The sequence below is a fragment of the Naegleria lovaniensis genome, assembly GCF_003324165.1.
Source record: "Naegleria lovaniensis strain ATCC 30569 chromosome Unknown tig029, whole genome shotgun sequence".
Classification (NCBI taxonomy): Eukaryota; Heterolobosea; class Eutetramitea; order Acrasida; family Naegleriidae; genus Naegleria; species Naegleria lovaniensis.
This window is the reverse complement of record NW_025407851.1, coordinates 98,008-109,511: the sequence shown is the minus strand read 5'-3', so window position 1 is coordinate 109,511 and position 11,504 is coordinate 98,008. Positions and strand designations below refer to the sequence as shown.

The following is an 11,504-nucleotide window of genomic DNA, read 5'->3' as shown; positions in this document are numbered from 1 at the left end:
CTGAAGAGAGAGCTGGAAATTAACGTGTCAACAATGAATTCATTCACTTACTCACACCTCACACGTTCCAGATTTATCCATTTGTGTGGAATGATTATGTGCATGAAAAGGGAATAACAGGCGTGTCTTTCCAATATTTTTTAAATTGAACGTTTGCATCACTCGATTCATGAAAGAGTTCAAGTATTGATCAATGGCTCTCTTTTGTTTACAGTAAACTCTAATGAAAACTCCAGTAAACACCAACATGATAGCAATGGTATGATTGAAATGAATAGGTTTAGGAAATATAATATAACTCAATATAATACTCAACACTTTTCGAGTGCTTGTAATGGTGAGAGTAATGAGAATTCCATACTTTTTGGTTATCTTATTCACATAGACTGAACCTAAATAGCTGATAAAACAATAAATAAAAATCATGATTAAAATAGATGGATGTTCCATGCAATAAGCTATGGGTGGTATCAATTGATTGGTAAATGCACAAATGAATACTAAAAAGAATGTACCAATCATGTACGCAAAATAAATTAATTCCGTTTCACTTCGTTCCAATTCTCTTAAAATCTTTTCTTGTAAATTGGAAGAAATAGAATCAAATAATAAAGAGCATGTAATGAGTATCACTCCAATACTCTCAAATTTGATATTAGAAACACTTTGATTCGCTCCATACAAAGTGAGTAATCCAAATATTAAGAATAAACTAGCGACATAATCCAAATATTTGTATCTCTTTTTCAATAATAAAACTCCAACAAACATGGCCACCAATAATTTGGAACTTTTAAAAAGAATTTTTGTGGGATAATTCAAGTAAGCCATCGATTCATTTCCTAATCCCATTCCAATGACTTGAAAAGAGCTCAGCATGAGATAATATTTCAAAGGAGGAGGTGATTGATAAATATGATTCACAACAATGGTATTATTCTGATAGGTTGGAAGTGAATATTTCAATGATGAAGTGAAAAGAGAGAGGGACGAAGAAGAAGAAGTCATTCCTCCACTCTTATATGTTTCATCGAAATCATCATCTCCTTCCAAATTATTAATGTGAGCACTCACAGGTGATAACGGTGTTAATACTTCGGAATGAGTTGTTGGTGTTGTATTGGAATTGAATTCAGTAGCAGTACCATTCATGTGGTTGTTACTTCTACTACTTGTTGTAGTACTACTCAATTCGTGATTGAAACTATTACTACTACCACCACTGCTATGATGATGATTTGCAAGTGATAATCTCCTATTAATGGCACCAAAGAATGCATAAACCGCGAATTGACATAAAGTCAAAAAGAATCCATAATCAAATCCCTTGTATGTGGTAAATATTGATTCTTGTGTAACACCTGAAACCATGAAACAGAAAGTTAAAAAGCTAGCCGTTAATATAAATTGGATATAGGAAGGAAGATGGGTCAAATCAAAGAATAATAATTTGGTTGATTCTTTGAGACCATGATATTTCTCATCCTCCTCTTGTTGAATATTATTCAATAATGAAGACGTGGCATTATTGGTGTTGTTGCTGTTGAATAGGCTATTACTACCTGATATTGAAGGCTCCGATGATGTTTGAAAAAATGTTTTGCTTGTACTTGGAATTGTGGAAGGCATCTGATGATGATGATCAACGTTGTGGTTGTGGTTAGGCAGTAGTACAGTATTCTTGGTTGAAGAGGATGGAATGGTGATGGACAACAATTCAACGTTTTCAAGATCGTTGGAATCATCATTATTCTTCATACCGTCAACGTAATTCTTCTTGTTTGTATGAGTGGAGGCTACGAGTGATGTATTTCTACTCGTGAGTTCTCCACCACCTCCAATTCCGATGGTGCTGAAACTTGTGCTGCCACTACTCATGGATGGATGACTGTTGTCAGAGTGTGTGAGTAGGAGGAGGTGTTATGGCAATTTCTTCTTGAATTTCTTACCAAGAAGTAAGAGTGGTCGTCAATGAACATTTGGTCCAGCATGCGTGGCCCATGGGCATCAATTTCGCACCAAATTTGTTTTACAGATTTTAAACGTTGGAAAGATTGAGAATTGTGTGAGGAGCAAGAACAGTTGTTACGAAACGCGCCATTCTGATGATATCAATGACTACCGTTTATTGGCTGTGGAAGGTCTCGATTGTTGAGCGGTACCTGGTCTTGATTGATTGGCTGTTCCAGGTCTTGATGCAGAACCAGAGGAAGGAGGAGGAGCTTGTCGTTTTCGAACTTCAACATTAATTTCCTCTCTCACCGTCTCTGGGAATGTTTCCATAACAAATTTAAAGTCTTCTTTGGTAAGAACTGAAAGATCACAATAGCCCTTAGCTCTGATCGAGGCTCCTCTTTTGGTATTGTTAATAATGGCCATTTCACCAAAGAATTGTCCTTCGGATAACGTCGCAAACACAGGAATGACTCCTTCTTCATTGGGCTCTCCAATAACTTCAACAGATCCTCTGTTGATGAAAAACATTTCACGTCCAATATCACCCTTTCTGACAATGAGTGAGTTGGGTAGGGCTACTTTGGGCTTGAGTTTGAGAACAAGAGAATTGATAAATTGCTCTTCCAAATGTTGGAAAAAGGGAATCTTTTGAATAATGTCCTTATTCAAGAACAGAGATACTTCAATCTTTAAATGCTCAGGTAACTCGTCTAACATTTGATTTTCATCCAGAGTTTTACGTGTTTTCCATAAATACGTATAATATTCAATAACCTTTCCTTGTAGATCAGACGAAAGTTTTCGATAGTTCATGAAGGCCTTAATTGCATCAATAAAGTTTTCAAAAACTTCCTTTTGAGCATTTAAATCTCCCAAAATTGCTCCGACTGTACCGACAATGGCAACGTACAGACACAATCCAATGACAGTTACCACTAGCATGCACCATGTCTCAAAGTCGGTGATTGGATTGGTATTGGCATAGCCGTTCATTTGTCCAACTGCCCAAAAAATAGCTCTTAGAATTAAAGTTCCGTCACTGTCAGAAATGTCTCCCAACATAAAGTCAGGGGATGGATTGCCTTCAGTTTCTAACACCCAAAGATAAAGGCATGCCACGCACCAGTGAGCAATGACGAAAAGCAAAATATACTTGATCAACTTCATGTATGCAGGATGAATGAATGAAAATCCCTCCTCAAATGTGTTAAACATTTCGTTATATCTGTACACTCTAAGATATCGGTTCATTCTATAAAACGCCCAGAATCTTGGAGTAGCCCAATAACCAATGAACTCGAAAGGAAGGTTTGCCACAACATCCACATAAAAACCTAAACTTTTAAGATAAATTTTAGCAATTGATTTTGAATCGGTCACTGGAAGGCCAAATTCCAAGTATGTAATTCTAAACCTAGATAAAACATCAAGCCATAAAATTATGTCCACTACGAGATCAATGGCAATCCAATAATAATCCCATTTATACAACGCACATCGATAGGCCACCGTCCCCCAGTTGTACATGCACATGATCAATATAAAAACATCCCATCCTATCTTGAATTTTCCTTCGGGATTAATTTTAAATTTTGAAACAAGTTTCGTCAATTTTTGCACGGCTTTCTTTTGTTCATCTTTTTTAGGTGGCTGATTGGGAGAAGGAGCGTTTGTTGTACTTGGAGGTTTATTGGGTTGTGCTGTGGGTTGTGTAGCACTCGGAGAAGGACTGCTGTTGTTGTTTGAGGTGGTTGGTGGTTGTGGGTTTGTTGATGACATTTTTTCAAATTGTAAACTAAAATGGCGGGATTAAAATCACGAAAGCGAAGGCGAACACTTTGGAAAAGATAACAGGTTTTAAAGTATAATGATTTGACATAGGGAGAATTTAAATACCATGTTCTCACATGGCTTGGTATTTCTTTCTCGAAAATTGCTTCTTTATAAAGAAATCCTTTCTTTGATGTCTTGATTCTGTCTCACATCAATATTTTCAATAAATGGACAAGCACCAGAGAGATCGATTAGTTTGTTACATGCTTGTGAGGAAAGGAAGTTTCCAGAAATATCCAATACTTTTGGAATGCATGGGTGTTCTTTTGTTTCATTACATTCTTCTAATTTGTTAATTAAATTCATAACACCTTCATCTGTAATTACATTATTGGAAAGATTCAATCGAGATAGATGGTTAGCGTTTGAAATGATCGAAATAGCTCCACTGTCACTGATCTTGTTGAGGCTTAAATTCAATTCTGTCAGAGTGATATTAAACTTCAAACCAGAGCCAATATACAAGGCTCCATCCGTCTGAATTTCATTGTCTGATAGAAGAAGTGTCTTTAAACACTTGTTACTTTTCATCATGGCAGCAATAGATTTACAGCCCTCCACACTAATCTTGTTGTGAGAAAAATCCAAAAATGTAATTCGTGTGTTTTGATATAATCCACTGGTAATGATTTTGGTTTGTTCATCATCAATTAAGTTTTCGGATAGAATCAAACTGTGAAGTTTCACTGCCTTTTTAGGGTCGCTTAGAATTTTGCCAAGCATTTGACAATCTCTCTTTTTCATTCCGAGCATTAGAGTATCAAAGGTCATACCAACGTTTCTTGCAGTATATTCCATTCTCACTGTTTCTAGATTCGGTAATGCATCAAACAACTCTTGAAGGTCCACATGCTCCTTTAAACCTCGAATATTAATCTCAGAGATAAAGTTTTTCGACAAGTCACAAAGTTCCATCAAATGTTCTTGATTCTTTTTTCTAATAAAATCAAACATTTGTTGCACTTCTTCATCAGTTTCCTCAAGCTGTTCTTTCTTATTCAAGAGCCAATATTGCATTTTAGATTCATTACTCGTGTTAAACTTTTGTTCTTTCCTTTGAATAGCACTTTCATAAAATGTGAAAATGTCATCATCTTTTGTGATCTTTGCAAGTCTACTTGTACCTTGGCTTTGAATACCATCAAACAAATCTTTTAGCTTGGCTTTGAATTTGTCTATTGGATATTGTTCTCGTTCTTCCTCTGAAAGTGTGTTACAGTGAAGAAGATAATAATTTACATTAGGCCTCATTAAATGGGAATGCAGGCACTTATGTTTAGGAATATGGCTAACGGGTCTGTGTTCAGTGACATGAGAAGCGTTCAGTATTGAAGCTGCCTCTGGTTGTTCTACTGCATTTTCTTGATCTGTTGGACTCTGCTTTTTTCCTTTCTTTTTTTGCTGATCTTGTAAAATATTGGTCAACTCTTCCTTTAAAGCTTTTTCTTCATTTAAAGTTTGCTTAATTTGATGGAGTGTACGAAGTGTAGATAGTTCTGAATTTTGAATAGTTTTCTCTTCAGGCTTGGGTTGCAAAAAAATTGTTTTCAGCTCCTGGAGCACCGTTTTTTGAGGTTGTAGAGTTTCAAAGAATTCATCTAAATTGATTTCCAAATATAACTGTTTCCAAGTTTTTGACTTTTCGGGTTTTCTGTCCATGGATGATGGTGTTATGGACCTGGAAGCCTTTGAGATCTTCTTTCTTGCATTGACTCTACTTTTAAAACTTCCTTTAATCATGACATCATCAACATGACCAGGGTGTTCTTCAATGAAGAGATCATTTCCGTTTTTTCTGCAATATGTACCTAATTGACCCAAAGTCCAACGCATCATACAACACTTTTTCCAATAGTCGTCGTCTGATATTAAGGGCACGGAAAGTTGCAAGGGAAGGTCTACAGGAAGTTTTTTTGAGATTAATTGTTGAAGTTCTGATGGAATCTTTTCAAACGTTGGTCTTTCTACAAAAAGATTGAAACTCATTATTCTTTTCAAAAAAATACATACGTTCAAAATTGTTTGCAATTGCACTGGCACATAGCTCTACAAGAGATGGAACAAAATATGTTTGACTTAATGGTTTTTCTCTCAAAGATGTGGTTGCTGTTGATGCTCTACTACATGCTTTGGTAATTGTGACGTCTTCGTCAATGATATGTACAAAATGAAATTTTCTTCCAAATAATACATCATCCTCTTGCTCTTCTTCATCTTCCTTGGTTGCAATGTTATTTGACATTGCTGAAGTCGAGAATTCTCTAGGAGATTTAATGTTGAATACATTATTTACATTTGACGCCTCTTTTCGAGCATGGGTGAAGGCTGATGATAAGCGTTTTCTTTCTAGCCCACGATCAATTTTTGATGCCAATTTCTTTCTTTGAACTTCGATCATTTGTTTTTCTTTGACTCGAATTTCATGGAGTTGATTCGTTTTCTTTTTTCTTTTACCCGATTGGAACACTTCCGAATCAGAAAATGATTAGAAACAAAACTACGAGTATCCTGAACACCTACTCATTGAAGATGATGGTACCTTTACTGTCAATTCCCCTAGAGGCATGGACTCTACCTGTGTCGTCGACAACGAGGGTGTGGCAATATTCATTTTTTCAAATCTCGTTGTTTTTGAAATGTTTTAAAAAAAGCTGTAAAATAATATTTGGCGGGCACGGTTTTTCAAATAATTTGATGTGTGCAAATTACGAAAAACATTATTCACTTTTGGATATTCAAATAAAACTTCTCCATCATGATCACTGGTTAAATTTCATTTCGGCAGAAATTGTGCTCGCGTCATCATCCGCTCTTGTTTCTTAAAATTTTTTGGTTGGCTCTGGAAATGGACATTACTCCGAGCTTGCTGCCATTTGTCATGGAGAACTCTCAAAATAATGTCAGCAGAATTTATTACGGCTCGTGCAGTTTCTCCAACCAGACATCACCATGGTGGGGATGCATCCATAGATCTAGATGACAACAACCACCATAAACCTCACCATCATCATCATCATACTCTTTCTTCCATCTCGACCAGCAGTTCCACTTCTTCATCATCATCATCGACGACTACTTCCACCTCACCTCTCATTCCATCATCATCATCACTTCCAATTCGTAATAATAATAATACGTTAGGATCCTACACATCCAATGAACCACGAACAATCCATGGTGACCATGATCACAATGACGACCACCTCGATGATGTTGAAGAATATTCATCATCTATTCCTTCTCCTCCATTAAAGAATATCAATCGATGCACTCGATTAAATTATGACACCACCATGATACCTACCTATATTCATCAAATCGAGAAATATATTCAAACAATATTGGATCGATACATGTTTTTTGGAGTGACACCCACTCTCACCTATTCCATTGTACAACACACACAAAAGAACCATCATGCGCAGCGACAAAGTAATGAATATTTATTCATTCTCGAACAAGAGAACTCAACATTGGGTCATGTTGCTTCTGGTCACACAGTTGGAACCACAACAACACTCTCTCCATTCAAATACTTGAAAAATAAGAAAAAAAGAAAATCCAATCAATACGAAAATGTCTGTATTGAATTTACACTTTCTTTGAATGGATTTGTATTTAGTGAGAGTCATCCATTTCATTTGCAATTATTAGATCATTTTGCAGTATTATTTAATCCTAATGCGAGTTCGACTAGTTCCTCGTCACATGAAAACAATGATTTGACACACAGTGGAATGAATGATGATGCTTCATCCTCCTCATCGAGTGGTGGTGGAAATTCACATGAAAATTTACTGAACAATGTTCACTCGAATCATCATCATCATCATTCACAGCAACAACAAGTGAACACAAGTTCACACTCTTCCATTCAATTATTCAAAAGTAGTGGTGGTGATGATGACGATTTAGATGCAAGTGTATTTGGTGAATATGGAATGTATCGATTAGATGTTGGTACTGCATCTCATCATCATTATTTATCTTCATACTATTCTTCAAATCCTCTGAATTCATTGGATTATCAATGTATTTCTAAATATGTACAAAAATGTATGATATTACTGAACTTGCTCAATAATGCCCTCATTGATTTGGAAATGAGTAGTAGTACGTTACATGGTGGTGGTACAAGACATCATAGTACTACAGCTCTAAACTCTTCAACAAGTTCTGTAAACAATCATGGCACGACTAATAGTAGTATTGGACATTCACCTCCACCTCATCCAACTTCACAATCCTTACCTGATCATCATGGTACTGGCAGTAGTAGTAGTAGTAGTAATACATTTTCGCGCGCAACCACTACGAGTAGTCGAAAATTTTCTCAAGATTACAAATTTACAGTGCGAAGAGCGGGTGTTCATGTCTACAAGTGGAATTTGAGAGAGAACAACAACACTCACACTCCTATGGAACCACAACATGAAGCCTCTTCTTCCTCTGCCACGAATCGATTAAGCTCGAAATTAATTGCCATGCATCAATCTTCTCAACAACGATCATCACTGAATCCACAACAATCTCAACAACAACAGACATCTCCTCGATCTCTTATTCTCTCTTATCGTTCATGCCTTTCTCCTTCTCGAATCATTCCATTTTTGTTACGTCTGACTAAAACTCATGTGAAAAGATATTTAAAATACAAACATGTTATGAATACTAGTTTTGGATTGAGTACAATCAAACAACCTTATTATGATGATTTAAAGAATTGGATATTTGAACATTTCATATTTTTTAAATATACTCAATACTATCCATTTGTACTCTTTTGTGATATTTTAAGATCTTATATGTTAGGAAATATCACGGCGAAAAAGATTTGTAAAATTAAAACCAATGTCAAGGAATTGAAAAAACAAGAAATGAAACAAGAAAAACCGAAACGAAGTCGAATGATTACTTTTAGAAGAAAAACGCCACCATCTTCTCAACCATCTTCTCAACCATCATCCTTCTCTCAAACGATTCGATCATCCAATGCATCGGATCAGAAGAATGATGAAACATCCACGTCCACGTCGAGAGAATCTACAGATGTTCGAACACCACAAGAAGAATATTCAATCTTGTTGAAAATTATTGAAATGGCTCAGAAAAATTATTTAATCTACTCTGGATCACTTTCACAAGATCAATTGGATTGGAAAGAGAGTACATTGGTGAGAAATTGTAATCAATTAGTGCATTTATTATGTAAATTAGATGGAAGTATCTATAGTGGAAATTTGGCAGAAACGAGTGAGTATGGCCATACCAATACTTTGACTACGACTGGTACGACTACGACTGGTACTACTGGTTCTACTGGTACTACTCATATGAATATTCATCATGAATCTCCATCCAATGCAAATAGTACGACCACAGCCATGACCAGTTCTACTACTACGACTACTACACTCATTGAACCCATTGTACAATCTTCATTCAATATCTTTTTTGTATTATTTTTGAAACAAATGGATCTGAGCATGCATTCTCATGAAAATGATCCTTTCACACATCAACAAGAGGTAATGACACCAAAAATTCAAAAAAGAATTATTCATTCAAATGCTACTATGAATTCTAGTAGAAATAATACTACTCATACTTCTATTGATACTACTATTAATACTACTACTAGTACCAATACTACTACTTTGACGAATAGTACTACTTTGACGACTAAGAATAGTACTACTACTATTACAAATACTACTACTTCTAATAAGAATAGCAACACCATGAATGAATATGCTCGAATGGATGAATATCATATTCAATCTCAAACACTTGAAAGAAAACACATTGAAACACTCTTTCAATATGAACATGAAATGATTTGTCGATTCATTGATCACAAGTGCTATTCTCAACAACATTGGAGTCAACAAATCTTTAGAGGATTTACATCAAATTCCATGAAATTATTTGAGAGAAATGAACATGTATTATTTGATGCTATTCGAATTTGTAATGTACCACTCATCAAAATGCTCATTTCCAAATTTGAACAAGTGTTTGGTTCAGAGAGAATTATGTATTTCATTAATCATGAAAATGATAATTGTATCACACCACTTCACTTGTTACACATCTTGTATGGTCGAGTGATCAAAACGAATGTACATTGTCAAGAAATTATTTCCTATTTGGAAAAGAAGGGAGCAAGAAGAAATGAATCATTTGTCATGGTCATGAGACCAGTGAGTGGTGGTGGTGGTAGTGTTCATGGTGTTCATGGTAATGGTAATAGTAGTGGTAGTGGTGGTGTTAGTGATGATCATCATAGTAATCATGGACAAGAGTCAACTTTAAAGAATCATCATGATCAGCAGCATGATCATCATGCAACCTCATCGTACTATCGTGCAAGACATACCACCACCACCACAGTATTGCCCAGTCATCATCGATGGAATCGAGTACAACAACAACATCAGCAACATCAGCACCAACAACATCAAGATGGATCATTGAATCATGTTTCTTCAACCATAATGAATAATACTAGTAATCATCATCCTCATACTACCAACAGGCATACGGAAGGAGGTAAAATGTCTCATTCCTACAATACGATCATTTCGAAAAGTAACCTCATCATGACCACCACCATACCAACAACCATACCAACAACAACAACAAACAATAACCACAGGACTGCCACTGCCACTTTGACTAGTCTCGAAGTTCCAACAAGAATGAAATTTCTTCTCTCTACTCTTGAATCTCTCGATATGGATATTTGGATTCACATTCTCAGTTATCGAGCATTTTCAATGAGAACGATCAACTCGTTGTGTGCAGTTTCTACAGAAATTTTAAAGAATTTTATTCAATGTGAAAGTATATGGCAACGTGTGTGTTATCATTATTTTACGAAACATAATGTGAATTCAAGTTTATTACCACAATTAGGTAAAATTGAAAGAATGTTACAAGATGATCATTTATCATGGAGATATATTACTAAATGTTGGACTCAACCAAGTTATTTCAAAATATTTGCATTAGATCCTAAGAATCGAATGGAACATGCACAATTATTAGAAAACAATTCGTTTTTAAAGAAACCACAACGAGGAGATCATTCAACCATCAAATCCTCTCATGCATTGGAACCACAACAACAACAAGAACCACTCGGAGTTTCTGAACCAACTTCTTCTGACTTTCTAAGAGTATCCACATCATCCACAACAAGCACCACGAGTATACTCAGCGACTATAATAATCAACAATTATTGTATTATTATGAGAGAGATTCGTTTCAAGTAGAAATGCATGATTTTTACATGTTAATGGATGTTATGAATCGAGAAGCATCCATTTCAATACCTAAACAAGAAGTAATGGAACATTTTAGACAAAAATATGGAACATCTAAATTGGCCAAAACAGGTATTCTTTCAAATTATAGTATTTATTGCAAGAGATTGAATGTAGAAAATCTTTTCACTGCTTCTGCTGCTCTTTCAAAACTGACACTCTCTCAACAAAAATGGATTTTTAATTTCATTGAATGCATTCGATATTACTTTGAGAAGAAGAAGGAATTTCTAATCAAGACGGATCGTGAAGATATGTTGTGCTATGAAATTACACTGACCAACAATTTTGTAGAGGAAGAACAACAGAGAACGAATGGAGTGGTTCTCTTGGTGTTTAATACCGTGACGAATTGGATTGGCTGTTTTGAATGTTAATAAGTACTT

General features: G+C 35.5%; 4 protein-coding genes across 4 annotated transcripts; 1 reads left to right on the top strand and 3 right to left on the bottom strand.

Moving 5' to 3' along the window:
- Positions 1 to 51: 51 nt before the first annotated feature.
- C9374_007364 (uncharacterized protein) lies at positions 52 to 1,878 on the bottom strand (the record flags this gene model as incomplete). Its single annotated transcript, XM_044697321.1, has 1 exon — positions 52 to 1,878. One exon carries the CDS (start codon positions 1,876 to 1,878, stop codon positions 52 to 54), a length of 1,827 nt encoding a protein of 608 aa, XP_044546487.1.
- A 240-nt stretch (positions 1,879 to 2,118) lies between these two features.
- Positions 2,119 to 3,735, bottom strand: C9374_007363 (uncharacterized protein; the record flags this gene model as incomplete). Its single annotated transcript, XM_044697320.1, has 1 exon — positions 2,119 to 3,735. The coding sequence occupies one exon, from the start codon at positions 3,733 to 3,735 to the stop codon at positions 2,119 to 2,121; it is 1,617 nt and encodes a 538-aa protein (XP_044546486.1).
- Positions 3,736 to 3,897: 162 nt separating this feature from the next.
- Positions 3,898 to 6,400, bottom strand: C9374_007362 (uncharacterized protein; the record flags this gene model as incomplete). Its single annotated transcript, XM_044697319.1, has 3 exons — positions 3,898 to 5,753; positions 5,800 to 6,255; positions 6,310 to 6,400. The coding sequence occupies 3 exons, from the start codon at positions 6,398 to 6,400 to the stop codon at positions 3,898 to 3,900; spliced, it is 2,403 nt and encodes an 800-aa protein (XP_044546485.1).
- A 286-nt stretch (positions 6,401 to 6,686) lies between these two features.
- C9374_007361 (uncharacterized protein) lies at positions 6,687 to 11,495 on the top strand (the record flags this gene model as incomplete). Its single annotated transcript, XM_044697318.1, has 1 exon — positions 6,687 to 11,495. One exon carries the CDS (start codon positions 6,687 to 6,689, stop codon positions 11,493 to 11,495), a length of 4,809 nt encoding a protein of 1,602 aa, XP_044546484.1.
- Between the last annotated feature and the right edge of the window lie 9 nt (positions 11,496 to 11,504).